General features: G+C 52.7%; 1 protein-coding gene across 1 annotated transcript in view; it reads right to left on the minus strand.

The window, feature by feature from the left end:
* Positions 1 to 836: 836 nt before the first annotated feature.
* Positions 837 to 14,440, minus strand: part of DBF4B (DBF4 zinc finger B) — a 35,773-nt gene continuing 22,169 nt past the window's right edge. The window contains 8 exon segments of the mRNA XM_049113998.1: positions 837 to 2,248; positions 2,250 to 2,945; positions 3,801 to 3,925; positions 4,057 to 4,165; positions 6,579 to 6,695; positions 9,505 to 9,550; positions 10,996 to 11,029; positions 12,699 to 12,775. Of these exon segments, the coding sequence (XP_048969955.1) occupies positions 2,074 to 2,248; positions 2,250 to 2,945; positions 3,801 to 3,925; positions 4,057 to 4,165; positions 6,579 to 6,695; positions 9,505 to 9,550; positions 10,996 to 11,029; positions 12,699 to 12,775 (1,379 nt within the window). The 3' untranslated portion in view covers positions 837 to 2,073.

Consider the following 14,440-nt stretch of genomic DNA (forward strand, 5'->3'; position numbering starts at 1 on the left):
GAAGAAGAGATGGCAAATTCAAGAAGGAATTTGACCAGGTTTGAAGGAAGGGGCGGGGGGGCGGAGCAGGGAGCAGTGACGGTGACTGGAAGGAAGGACACTGCTCCCTTTGCAAGAGTCAGATGTGGGAAGGGGACAGAGAGCAGGGGGAGGCAGTGCCTGCAGAGTCTGAGTCAAGGTCATCTGTGGAAGAGTGGAAGGGGGTTTGAATAACCCCAGGTCTGTCCTAGCTCAGGTCTCAGGTGTCCTGGGGTCCCTTCTAAATGTGTTTCCTGAGTGCTGGAACCAAAATGCGGATGGGGAGACAACCCTGGGGCTTGGCCTGGCTGAGATGTGATGTCCAAGGTCACGATTGTTTGAGATGGGAGGGGAAGGCCAGTCGGCTGGGAGGTCCTGGGCAGATGGTGAGGAGGGTGTTGACACTGGGTGCGTCGGTCTTTGAGCAGCACATCAGGATATCCTGGAGGTCTGAAGGAGTGGGGAAAACTTCTCAGCCAGAGTGGCGGTGTTGTGGGAGAGGCAATGGGGATAAGGGAGGGGGCCCCTTGCAGGAAGGCTCCTAAGGGCAAAGGAGTTTCCTCAGCAGTGGGCTGTGGGCATGCTCTCCGTAGGCGACCACTCAGTGGGCAGCAGAACGTAGTGACCGACCAGGGGAGATGGGACAGATGCAGCCCTCAGGGACTGGGCCGGGGAGGGTGGTGGCTCTGACATATGCTTTCCCCCTTGCAGGGGGCACCCATCCTGCTGGCCACTCACTCTGCCCATGTATGCTGGGCCCGCCGCCCTGCTCTGGGTCACTGGATGGTACACTGAGGCCTGACACACTGCACTCCAGCTTTATCCTCTGCTATTTGTTATTAACAAATTTATTTACAGTTCCGAACCAAGATTAATTGTGAAGTTTAACAGGAATGGCATAAAAAGGCCAAACATGACCTCTATGAGGGTTGTACACACAGTTGCTCTATTTCCAAAGTAACAACTCTGGTCCTCACCCACAGCTAGGCCCCACTTTCTTCCTCCAAAGTGAGACACAGAATAGCACCAGGCTTCTTGTAGCTTCAACATTTAAAGAAACAAACACACAGAGGCAGAGAAGGGTGAGAAGAACCACAGCACAAAATGTAATAAAAAAAAAAGTGGCCAAAGAATCAATAGCAAACCCATCTCTGTCTGCAGATTAATGGCTTGGCTGAAAGAAATGGGGGGAGGTCCTTAGGGAAGGAGGGAGGGAAGAGGGTGATGCAGAAGTTGGCAGGTGAACCGCTGACCCTGGAACAGCAGAAATGGGTTGAGGGGGGTGGGCAGCCAGGGAAGAGTGGAGGGGTCCCTAGAGGGGGGCATCTGGCCATAACCTGGGCTCAGGGGAAAGGTCCATTCAGTGTTGGGCTCCCACCAAATGCGGGGGCCAGGGAGCTCTGGAGGTGCTGCAGTCAGCCCCTCCTCTGCTTCATATGTTCCTGAGGATCTGTGTGCACGAGCGTGGGGGGCTGGGGGAAGGGACAAACAGGCATTTCAGAAAGCAGGAGAGCCACATGCTCCTGGGAAAGGAGGCTGGGGTGGGGGTGGGGAGCACCGAAACCCAGCTCTGCAAGAGGCGAGTGCCTACAGAGGGACAGGAAGCCAGGCCGGGGATCCTGCTGCTCCTAGCTTCTTTGTGGTTCCTCCCCATGCCAACTTTGCCTCTGCCTCCAGGTGCGGGCGGCTGGCGTGGACGGAGGGGCCCACTGTAGACCTCTGCCTGCCCGGGACACAGCTGGAGGTGGGGGCAGAGGGCTGCCCCCAGCCCAGACTCTTCTGGTCCCACCCCAAAGGCCAGGGAGTGGGTGGACCAGCTCTGTCAACCCCACAGAGCTTGGCCATGACAACAGCTGTTTGCTTTGACTTCAGAGGCCAGGCCCCCTGGGCTCTTCTGGTTCTTGTGGGGAGCCCCTGAGGTGCTGTCCTCCTTGTGTCTGGTCTGCCCTGGCCGGGCGTGCAGTACTCAGCAGAGGTAGAACTTGTACCGGTGTATCTGGCCCTCAAGTCCAGAGTTGCTGCATGTCCCAGAGAACTCACGGGAGCAGTTCTCTGCTAGTGCTGGGAGACAGGGAGGTTAGGGGGCCTAGAACCACTGAGAACAGCTGCCCCCCCCCAGCTGGCTGGCAGAGGGCAGGGGACAGAGGTAGACTGGCTCTCTGCAGGTTCTCCTGCGGGCTGCACGTTAGCTGCTGAGTGCAGACGGGCTGACAGCTGGCCTGGAGCCAGCTGCAGACGGGCCGGGGGCTGCTCGCTCAGACTCCTCAGACCCGGGGGGCCATCCTCCCCCAGGCCAAGGGGGCTGTGCGGCCCAGCACTCTGCTGGCCTATCTGGGGGCTGCCAGGGGAAGGAGTCCGGGAGAGAGAGGCAGGTCTGTGGGGGACACACGGGGAGGAAGGAAGTCAAAGGCCTGCGCTCATGGCCTGGGAGGGGAAGGGAGAGGAGAGGCCTGCCACTGGTTGTCCTGGTGCCACAAGGACTACTGGCTCTCGGGACAAAGAATGAGGCTTGTGGCTGAGAGACCCCTGACCTCTTTTCAGGATTGCCATTGGGGAACTGAACCTTCCGCTTGTGGCCAACAAGTGCCACGTCCAGGCCTGAGAATTCTGCAGAACCAGAGCTTGTCAGGAGGCACTCGTGTACAGGGCTCTTAGACACTGGTGTCCCTGGGGAGTCTGCAATGACATCAATTGATCCCCCTAGCTCCTGGTAGCTTGCTGCTGGTCCCAGCATCTTGCCAGTCTCCGTAGGTTCTGTGGGTGACTTCATGCTATCCACTGTTCCATCTGGCTCTCCGGCGCCCGAGGCCTGGTGCTTGTCCTCTTTCATACTGGGAGATGCTGCCTTGCATGGATGAGAGGGCTGGCTGAGAGGCAGAGTCTCAGGCCACAGAGGCTCACCATCTGAAGATGGGGAGCCTGGCTGCCTGTGGAAACAGAAGCATCCAGTGGGCCTCAAGGCTCACCTTAGAGCACACGGCAAGTTGGGATCTTCCTGGGACAGGGCACCCATGGCGCTGCCCTCCTGGGTTTTGGTATGAAGAGAGTGGCCCACTTTGGGGCTCTGTGGAAGGTCTGTTCTCAGGCTGCCCCTGCAGTGGCGGCCACTACTATCTACACCTCTCTTGGCTCTGTGGCCTGTGGTCTGGGCTGGCCAGAGGAACAGGTTAGAGGCTGTTCCATTTAATAACTTTGCAGCGGAGGCTGTGCCCTTTGGCGGCTAGAGAATGCAGCACAAAGCCTGGCTTTCCAAGCTGAGCCCAGGGAGGTGAAGACTTGGCCTGAGAGGGGAAGCCACAGCTCTTTGGTCGGCAGCAGGGAAGGTGAGCTCAGAGGGCTCTGGGATTTTGGAGAACCCCCTGCAATCCTTCTTTCTGGGGGTAACTTCTAGAACGGCAGAGAGATCCCCATCTGGGAGGGACCCAGGAATTCCCTTCTCTGCTTCTAGAAGGTCACACAGGCACATTACCAGGCACATGCAAGAGCAACGGCTGAACTGCTCTCCCCACCCCCACAAGCACTGCAATGCCTGTGCATTAGGAAGGAGCAACGTGCTGGTGTGGGCCCAGTCCCTGTCAGCTGGAGCCACAGATGGAGGGCTCCCAACCCCCACCAATCCCCAAAAGAAACAGGACGGAAGATGGTGGTTAGGAGAAAAGCGCCACAGCCTGGTCCTTGGCGTCATCAGCCTGAGGGCTCCTTCTCCCCAAGAACGGGCAGCAGCAAGAGCGAGGATGTGGCTGCGCCTGCCTCGCCGGCAGGGCCGCACAAAAAGCACTCACCTGGGCAGGCTGGTCTGGAAGGGGGCATCGGCAAAGCTGTGGCTGAGCTGGGCGATGAGCCGATCGACTTCTGCATATGGGTGGGCTTCCGAGGCAAAGCCCTGGTGCTGGGTGCTCCGGAGATGCTGCCCAGGGTGAGAGGGGCACAGGGCATTCATTAGGCAAGACCAGGGTGGGATGCGAGTGGGGTACAGGCTGGGTAGGAAAGGTGCTGTCAGAGCAGCCCGGGAGAAGCTGCTTGGCAGGGAGGGCTCACCGCATGGAGCTCCTCAAAGGTCTCTTGGCAGCACTCACAGAAGCCCTTCCTCCTCCTAGGCAGGGTGCAGGTGGCTGATCTTGGGCTTGGCTCTCGGTCCTTGGGTTCTCTGCAGAAAGCGTGGGTTGGGGGCGAGGGCAAGAAAGCAGTCACTGTGGGGGCCCTCAGAGGGGCTGACAGACATTGGCAGGCCTACTGACACTTGGGACCCTTGTCCAGAGGTGGCAGGAGTGCCAATGAGGAAGGTGAGAGATCTCTGTCCTGTCACTGCCCTAACATTGCAAAGCACAGGTGAGGACGGGTGCCAGTGGCAGCAAGAAGGCCTCCTAGGACTCTTCCAGCTCGAGCTCACATCTGAACCTATGTCCATCTGCCCTGCAGGATGAAAGGGGAAAGGCCTCGGTGGCAGTGAGGGGACTGTGCTATTCCTGGCCTCTCCTACTTGGACTGTCCCCTTCCTCTGGCTCAGGCTGTCTCCTCCCTCACGCTGGCTTGCCCTGTGCACAGCTGTCACCTTCACCGGGGACTTTCTAATCTCTTTCTTGAACCCGACTTCTCGTCTGAATTTCAGGCCCATATTTTTAGCGGCTGCTTGGCTGTCTGAGCAAACTCAACAAAGTCCAAAATAGTCCCCTGTGAGGGCTTTCTAAGCATGATGCAAAACCCAGAAAACAGAAAAAAGCTGATAAATTCAACTACATGCAATCTAAAGAAATGTATGCATGGCAGAAAATGTAAACAGAAGACAAATCACAGACAGGGCAGGGTGTGAGTGTAGGAGTATTTATAATTAATAACACAGAGGGCTTGTTTCCCTAATGCATGAAGGGCTCCTTACAAATCAATAAGAAAAGCAATCAATGAAAAGAAAAATGGATGAATGATATAAAAAAGGTTCACATAGAAAGAGACTCAAATAATCAAACATACGAATGTACTTAACCTCATTCATAATGAGAAAAAATGACCATGCAGATCATACCAAGAGACAGTTTTTAACCTAGCAGGCTGGTGGAGGGTGGCACGGGGGACAGCTCTGAGTGGCAGCCCAGGCAGGAGGTGACAGGCCCAGGCACGATGTGAGAACCAATTTGGTTGTGTTTATCAACGTTATAAATGCAGGAACCCTTGGACCCAGCACCTCTGCTTTTAGGAATTTATTCTACAAATTCACTCTAAGACTATTCACCGCAGCATTATTTGTAACAGCAAAAGCCTGGAAAAATCTAAGTATCCATCAATAAGGGATTCATTAAAGAAAACACAGTAAGACTATACAATGGAAGACCTTGAAGCCATGAAAGGGAATGAGGATGTTTTCTAGGTACTAATGGGAAGTTCATTTAGGATACATCAAGTGGGAAAGGCTAGGTCCAGCCCAGCCACTGTTCAACCCCTCTTTACAGAAGAGAAGCAAAGGATATGTGATGTACTTCCGACCACACAAACTCTCTCTGGACATAGCCATGATCTGGAGATTGGAGGGGAGATATGGAATACAGACTTTTCACCTTAAACCCTCTGTAATTCTTGGATTTGGAACCAAAGTACACTACTCACTTTTAAATTTAAAAAATTAAACACTTCCTCTCATAGATTTTCTCACCCCCCCAAACCTCCCATCCTGCCCCTGACCCCGGGCTGCTCTCTCCCCATACTTCTCCCATGCAGACACCCAACGCTTCACTATCTTTCTTTTACAACCTCTGTTCCTCTGCAATCTGCAGCCATCCCAGCCCTGACACCACCCACTGGTGTCCCCTGCACCTTCTGGGAAAGGTATGCGGGGTACCTGGCCGTCACTTTGGCTTGTTCATGGTCTCTGTCTGCTGGGGGGATCCACAGGCCCTTCTTGGCCCTGGGAACTCTCATGCTGGGAATCTGCCTGGCCTGTTCTCCTGTGAACTAACCCTGTGATCCAGAAGTTAGAACAGGTCCAAGAAGGCATCTGGGTCCATCCCCCGAGCCATATCCCTTCTGCCCTCTGCTCAGTGAAGGTTCAAATTCTCACACATCTGCAGAGAAGGAACACCCACAAGCCTACCAGCCACTCTGAGCTACACAATGTCGTAGGTCCCTAGATCCCCTGCCCCCAGGTTATTCCTGATGTTTAGCTACAAAGGTCTCCAATTCTGATGTGCATAAAGATCACCCGTGGAGCTCATAAGAATGCAGTTTTCAGGGCTCCATCATCAGAGACCATGATTCTGTAGATGTGGAGTTTGAGAACCTGCATCTTTAATGGGAGCCCAGGGTACTCTGGTAAGGGTGGTGTGTAGATCTGAGTTTCAGAAACTAGCCTGTTGCCCTCTGGACACAAGTCAAATTCCTTAGTAGGGATGGAGAACACCAAGTAAAATGGATGAAGACTCCTAGTATCTCTCTTCTCTGGGCGAAGTTCCCCGAACAGGCTTTGCCTCAGGAGTGAACACATGGCCATTCCCAAATTGGACCAGCAGACTCCCCGGGGGGAAGGACCCTTCCTGCAGCCAGCCCTAGGTACTCAGACCAGGAACACCCACCTGGTATGAAGCAAGATGCTCGGGGTCATCAGGGCCTCAAAGGGGCTTGCATCTTTGGGTCCCAGAAAAGAAATTTCAGGAAAGGACTTAAACTGATGGTGGAAGGGACGAAACTTCCTGAAACACAGAGAACTTCATTTTGACTACTGTGGGGGCAGGAAGAGGGGGAGGAGAGGCCCAGCCCAAACCCTCAGAATCCTGATCCTGAGAAAGTGGCTTCTCCCCCATATACCTCTTCAGTTCTAAAACCAAACCCTCCCCATCCTTCTTGGTAAGACTGATGCACTCCCTGGCTACTCATCAAGCCGGTCTACTCTCTCTGCCTCATCTGAGCTGAGAGGAACAAGCGGTGTCAGCCCATTTTACAGAAGAGGAACCGAAGCCCAAAACGTTTTGTGACTTGTCCAAGGGCTCACGACTGTTAAGTGGTCCAGACCAGGCAACAAGCCATGTCTTCGACTCCTGATCCATCTTTCCACTTTGCTTCCTGACCCTAACCACCTTTGAGGACTCTAGCCTGGCAGCCCTTAATGAAGGAATATTTAAACCAGAACAGTGACTTTTCTATTCCATGAAGAGGAACATTTTTGCTCTGGGCTACTCCTCTGTTACCACCTGAGGGGAGGCATTCTGAATGGAAAAGAGAAGCACAGTGAAGGTTCTGGATAGTCAGATCTACACTGAGTGGTTTTGGTGGTTTGCCAAGTTGCTCACATTCAAGAAATGTTCAGGGCCAGGTCTGGTGATCTGTGGATCCTGGGCAAAGCCTGCTGCTGTAGCTGGCAGGCATGCTGCGTTTGGTTGTTACGGCCTTTGCTCCAGGGGAGATCACGGGCCAGGGATTCCTGGTGTGTGTGTATGGGTGGGGGGAGGGGGAGCATGGTGAGAGTCCTGTGGCCTCAGGGGTGAATTAATACAGGAGTCTGGGCAGCCCCGGTGGTTCAGCAGTTTGGCACCGCCTTCAGCCCGGGGCCTGATGTTGGAGACCCGGGATCCAGTCCCACATCGGGCTCCCTGAATGGAGTCTGCTTCTCCCTCTGCCTGTGCCTCTGCCTTTCTCTCTCTCTGTGTCTCTCATGAATAAATAAATAAAATCTTTTTTAAAGAAATACATGAGTCTTCTCAGGCCCTTAGGAGAAGAAGGCACCCTTCACAGCCACAGTACTACCCTCTTTCTTCTTCTTCTTCAGTGTTTTGTTTCTGCTCGGAAGGCTGCAAAGTTGAGGTTGGTAAGGCTACCGAGCTTCAGGAGAGTACATAAACAGAACCACAAGAAGCCTCATCCCCGCTCTCGCCTATGATGCCAGGGGCACACCAACAATGTATGCCCCTCTGGAAATGCTGTGTGCCTGCCATGCTCATTGTGATACTGAGGCACTGGCGGTGTGTACAAGCCATAACTACTTGTGTTTAACTGGTAGTGACAGGGCTGGGGTAGGGGACGTGTACCCTCCATTCTATAGGAACTGGAGAAGAGAGATCCTCAGTATCTCCCTGCCTTCCTTCCACTCATGTTCCGGCCATCAAAGCCAACTCTCCACTGTGTTCAAGTGCCAAGAAGGAAACCTAAGTCCCCTGGAGGATAGGCAGGCCCCCAGTATTGGGCCTTATAGCTGCCTATACTGAGACGAAAGGACCTAGAAAGCTCTGATTCTAAGAGTTTCTGCTGGGTTCATGTGGGCTTTTTCTTAAAAAAGCAAAAACAGTGGAATCCCTGGGTGGCTCAGCTGTTTGGCGCCTGCCTTCGGCCCAGGGTGTGATCCTGGAGTCCCGGGATCGAGCCCCACATCAGGCTTCCTGCATGGAGCCTGCTTCTCCTCTGCCTGTGTCTCTACCTCTCTCTCTCTCTCATGAATAAATAAAATCTTTTTTTTTTAAATCTTTATTTTTTTTTAAAATTTTTATTTATTTATGATAGTCACATAGAGAGAGAGAGAGAGGCAGAGACATAGGCAGAGGGAGAAGCAGGCTCCATGCACCGGGAGCCCAACGTGGGATTCGATCCTGGGTCTCCAGGATCGCGCCCTGGGCCAAAGGCAGGCGCCAAACCACTGCGCCACCCAGGGATCCCTAAAATCTTTAAAAACAAACAAACAAACAAACAAACACCCAACTTTTTATTTTGAAGTGATTATGGATTTACAGGTTTCTGATCTAGGACTTACTGGAGAATCAATGATAACCAAGGGGCCTGACAGCTCACAGGTTATCAACATGTCCCTCCTGCTCTAGATGAGAAGGGGCCCGCTGGTGGACAGACAGGGCAGGGTGAAGATGACACCAGGCAAGGACACCAGGCAGGACCCTGGATGCTGACCTTGGGCTAAGACTCATTGGCCAAATGGCTGTATATAAGTCCCTTAATTTCTCTGACCTCAGTTTCCCCACTAGGCTATCCTCATGCCACTCTTTCCCAGGGTCCCCACAAGATCACATGTGTCAGAAATTGGTTTTGCACAGCCAAACAGAAAGGCTTCCAGTTCAAGACGATTGGACAAGGGAATCACCAGCACCACCCCCAGTACCCTGGCTTCAGCCAAGAGGACCATTCTAGCAGTGTCCTGGGCCAGCACGGGTCTGGTAGGAAGTGCCAGTGAACGCCCAGGGGGAAACAAGGAGCTATGAGCCTGGGCGGGACATCGTGTGCTCATAAAAGCAGAGCATTAAAAGGAGGTAATGCACACACAGGTCACTAACCTCTGACTCATGACCAAGAGGAGGGCCAACTGTGTAATGCCACCTTCAGAGGCTCCTCCTGGTCTGTTGGAGACTTCTCCAGGACAGGGGGAAAGAGCAGCTTCTGGAGAAGATGAAGGTGTAGGGCTGAGGGGCTCCATGACCCCATCAGCTTGGGGCCCCTGAGCACCTCTCTTCCTTGCAGCCCGGTGGGCTGAGGGGAGGGAGATGGGGTCCCCCCACCACTCACCTGCTCTCATCTTCAATTTTGAGGAATGGTGCCTTCAGCCTGGCCACTGGAAAGGAAGAATGCGCACATTAGCCATCTGTTGGCTACGGTGCCAGGCCCGCGCTACACGCACAGGAAATGCTCAGAGGCGAGGCTCTGCCAAGGTCCAAGAGCTATGCAGAGCTGGAGCCCACGCCACCCCAAAGCATGCCTTTCCATTTGGCTGAGGTCAGGCACCTACCTCTATCTCCTCTGGCCTCTACCCTGGGTGACAGTTCCTTTACGGGAGAGAGGCCACGGAGTGCCCCCCACCCCAAAGCTGGACACAGGACCCTGCTCTGTGTGTGGGTTCTGGAGGCTGTCAGCTGAGGGTTAGAAACCTGACTAGAGCAGGGGTAGGGGCAGAGTTTGGCCCCAGCTGGTTTGGGCTAAAAGCCTCAGGTCCTTCCCCGACATTCCCTCTTGCTGCTTCAGAATCCTGAGGGGCCTGAGAACACTCTCAGGCAGGACACCTCAGGAGGATCCTAGGTTTTCTGCAGAAAAGCAGGGAGGAAGAGGGCTGGAGAATGTTTATGGATCATAGCAGTGGGGCAGAGATGGACAGGATCAAAGAGGTGCTGGGAAGATGAATTTGCTGTTAATCAAGAGATTCAACCTCTACTAGCTAGTTATTCACATAGTTTACAAAATCTCTTAGGTATTAAGAGCCACTTCTACTTCCCACAGAAGCCCTGTCAGAAGGACACCCAAAGCAGGCTGGGAGCCCGGGCAGACCTAGCAGCCCCCAGATCCGCCTGGAGTGGCGCCTCCTCACTCACAGACCTGCTCGAGGTTCTGCTAGCGCCCAAGCAAAAAGCAGCCTCACTCCTCATAAGGCAGCAGCTCCCATTAATTACTTTTTGGGGGCGATTTCTTGTCTTTCTAATTAACTGAGACAGTGATTAAAATCAATTCCCCCACAGATTTCCTTGAATTTTGAATATGAGAGGTGCCAAGTGACTTTTCTTAGCTCCTGCTTGTGCACGAATAAATGCCACTTAAAGAGCATCTTTGGGAGAAACATCCACGGGGAGAAACTCTCTTGTGGTCCAAGAGGGGCCAGGAGCCGGGCTGTCAATCTGCCTGTTTGTCAGTTTCAGGGAGTGTGGCATTTGGGAGAGTGGTAGGCAGCTGTCAAACTGCCCACCCCAAACTGCTCCTGAATCAGAAGGAAAAGGAGGCCGAACTTTGGTCAATGCCCAGGAATAGGCAGAGGGTACGAGAGCCAGAGCAGCCATGTGGGGTCTTGGCGCTAAAGAAAAGCTCTGGCTGGGCGGCTCTGGGCTCGCTCATGGATACCCTTCTCCCGCCCTCTCGTCTTCAAAGCTCAGGCCCTGCAAACACAACAGGACAACACAACCTGGACTTGCTTCCTGCCGCAGAAAAGCGAGCAGATGCTGCCACAGAGGGAGCCGTGGGGAAGCGTTTAGGAGGGAGGGACTGCAATTAGATGAGGAAAGCTACCACACTGACCTTTCCGCGTTCTTGGCTCTGCTGGACACGTTCCCTAAATGGAAAGGGAAAATAGGTTAAGGATGCAAGGGAGCTAGAGGGTCGAGGAAGCGGGCCTGGTGAGGCGAGTTGCTGTGAATCTGCCCCACTTTGCTTCCTGCTGTTGGCTGGGCCCTGAGCTAGAACAGACCCAACACAATGGCTCCCTCTGCCTCCCCGGGGACGTGATGACTGGCAAGCCCCACGTGTGCATCTCAATGGCAGCTGATTTTGTGGAGGGAACGCAGGACACAGCCAAGAGCAGAAGCTACAGAGCCCCCGGACCTGGGTGCAGGCCCGCGCTGTGCAGCCCAGGGTGTGAGGAGCACCTGCCTGCCTCACCGTCATGGCGACAATGGACAGACAGATGCAAAGGGAGTAGGTGATAGACCTGAAGCAGAGCAGATGCCCATGCATGGCACTTTGCATCTTCTAGGCACTGCTGTCGTTCCAGGTCAGCTTACAAGACAAACATGAAGCGCATGCCTCTCACATTCCTGTGCCCTGTTTTGTGTATTTGGACCCTGTTGGTCAAGACCAGTGTTTAGGTCAAGGTCAAATAAAGCTAATATTACAAACTAAATGGAAAAAAACAAGAAATCAGTAGGATTCAGCAGGGAGGGAGACAGGAGAGATCCAATGAGCCCATGACTATACCTCTGGGCCCACAGAAGTTCTGAATTCTCCTCCAGGCCACACCTCCAGGGCAAACAACCCAAAGAAGCTTTCCCTATCCCCTTGAATATCAGCAGACTGCACCCACAACTCACTCTGGAAGACCCGAGTATCTACAAAATAGATTAGTAAGTGAACAAAGCAAAGTAAAAATTCCCTGCATTTACATAAAAGGGGGGGTACCTTCTGACCTAACTGCTTGTATAAGCCTGGATCCTGGGAGGATACCCAAGAAACGGTTCACGCTGCTTATCTCAGGGAGGAAGCTCAATGGCTGGGGAAAAGGAGTCACAGGGGAGAAAGACTTTCATCATACAACCTTTTGAATTGTGAACAATGCAAATCTATCTAACAGCAGCAGAATCCCAAAGATTCGCAGACCAGAGGGTGTGGGGCAAGGGGCACTGAGGTGGAGGGCTCCACCTTGCACAGACTGGTTTGCTACCACTGTTGGCCCTGCTCCTGGGTGCCAGGAGGCCTTGGGGTGGGCCTATAAGGCTTAATCCTTCCTCAGAGTCAGGCTAGGTGAAGACACCGTGGCTTTAAAAATCAGCTGGGGCTCTCTTGATGTGTGGTACACACAGTTCTAACTCCAGCAAAGGAAGGAAAAGCCAAATAAGAATTTGGAAGGTGACAGCTCTTTCAAACTGCAACATCCCCTGCCCCCACCCATACAATCTGCAGGCTCATTCCTGGGCCAAGAGCTGTCCCCAGAATGGCAGCCTGGCCAGCAGGCCATGAGCATTTATGTTTTATCTAGGCCAGGACTACCCACAGGCAGTCCCTGGCCTAGGCCACGGTGAATGCCTCAGTGTATCATGGGAGATTTGTAGGGAGCACTGAAAGGAGAGGCTATGGACACCAGGGACATGCTGAGAGGCTGCACTCCTTGTACTTTTTCCAGGATGGCCAGAAGACATGGCTTGCGTAGGTCATGGATTCACCAAAGTTGTCGCAGACTTTGCTGTTGCAAGCCATCCGTTTCCCTTCAGCTCAGTAGGACAATCTACCTCTGGCTTCTTCTTCAGCCCTTGTTTCTTCACACATAGAGCGTTGAGAGACAGTTGCTGCACATGCATCAGCATTTCTGTGGAGGAAACAGAGGACTATGGCCAAAGGCTCCCATTCCTTATTTCCCCAGCATGGCTCCTTCCTGGGGCTGGGGGCTAAACTTCTCAAGGCCTGGCCCACTGGGTCATACCAGCCTTGCCTGCCACCTTCTGGTTATGTGTCATCTCTGCACCTATTGATAATAAAGGGCTGCGTCCTCTATCCTTGGAAAAGTACCTAAGCTGGCTTCACGCTATTTGGTAGCACTGAGTATAGCTCTTGAATAGGAGGTGCCTTCCTGCTCACAAGGGTTTTAGGTACCACTGAAGAGCTGCTTCCATGGGGGAGACCAGCCATGTGAGTTACTCAGATGCAGCCTTAGATGGAAGTCCCAGCAGGAGCTTCTCTTACACACAGGAAGGCAGAAAATTAGACCACATCAGAAATGGCTGATTTTCCAGTAACAATGGAGCCCCCCACATCCCAGACCAGGATCTTCCTGAGCACAGTTCTCTAACACTCAGGCACATCTTGAGCTGGATCTGGATCAGCCCCTACGATGTCATTAGGAGAAAACCCTAGGGGTGCTTGGGTGGCTCAGCTGGTTAAGTGTATGCCTTCACCTCAGGTCATGATCCCAGGGTCCTGGGATGGAGCCCTGCTTTGGGTTCCCTGCCCAGCGGGGAGCCTGCTTCTCACTCTCTGTCTGCCATTCCTCCTGCTTGCGCTCTCTGTCAAACAAATAAATAAAATCTTCAGAAAACAAAAAAAGGGTGGGGGGGACCTCTGGACTCAAAGTAGAACTGGGTATGAGGGCCTTCAAAGCCAGCCCATTCAGGACAGCTATTCTAACGTAAATTTATTACAACCTGCAAATAGGTGGTTACCTTGTGAGGCAACCCTACATAAAACAAAGAACATGCAAAAAAATTTTTTTTAAGATTTTATTTTTGGGGTACCTGGCTAGCTTGGTCAGTGGATCATTTGACTCTTTTTTTTTTTTTTTTTAAGATTTTATTTATTTATTCACAGAGACACAGAGAGAGAGAGAGAGAGAGGCAGAGACACAGGCAGAGGGAGAAGCAGGCTCCATGCAGGGAGCCCAACATGGGACTCGATCCTGGTTCTCCGGGATCACGCCCTGGACCGAAGGTGGTGCTAAACTGCTAAGCCACCCAGGCTGTCCAATCAATCGACTCTTAATCTTGGTATTGTGAGTTCAAGCCCCATGTTGGGTGCAGGGATTACTTAAAATAAATAAAATATTTTAGGGGCACCTGGGTGGTTCAGTTGGTTAAGCAACTGCTTTCAGCTCAGGTCATGATCTCAGGGTCCTGGGATGGAGCCCCTTGTCCAGATCCCTGCTTAGCAGGGAGTCTGCTTGTCTCTCTCTCCCCACCTCTGCCTCTCTCCCCACTTGTGCTGTCTCTCAAATAAATAAATAAAATCTTTATATACAAAAATAAAATTAAAATAGAAAAGAGTTTATTTTTAAGTAATATTTACACCCAATGTGGGGTTCAAACTCACAATCCCGAGATTAAGAGTCACATGCTTCACTGACTGAGCCAGCCAGGTGCTCTGAAAGAACATGAAATTTAGTTGGGTCAAACTAGGTTGGAATGTGGGCCACACTCCTCACTTCTGATAAAACTATGGATAATTTACCTACTATCTAAGACTCAATTTCCTCATCTGTACA

This window comes from Canis lupus, chromosome 9 (assembly GCF_003254725.2).
Source record: "Canis lupus dingo isolate Sandy chromosome 9, ASM325472v2, whole genome shotgun sequence".
NCBI classification, from domain to species: domain Eukaryota; kingdom Metazoa; phylum Chordata; class Mammalia; order Carnivora; family Canidae; genus Canis; species Canis lupus.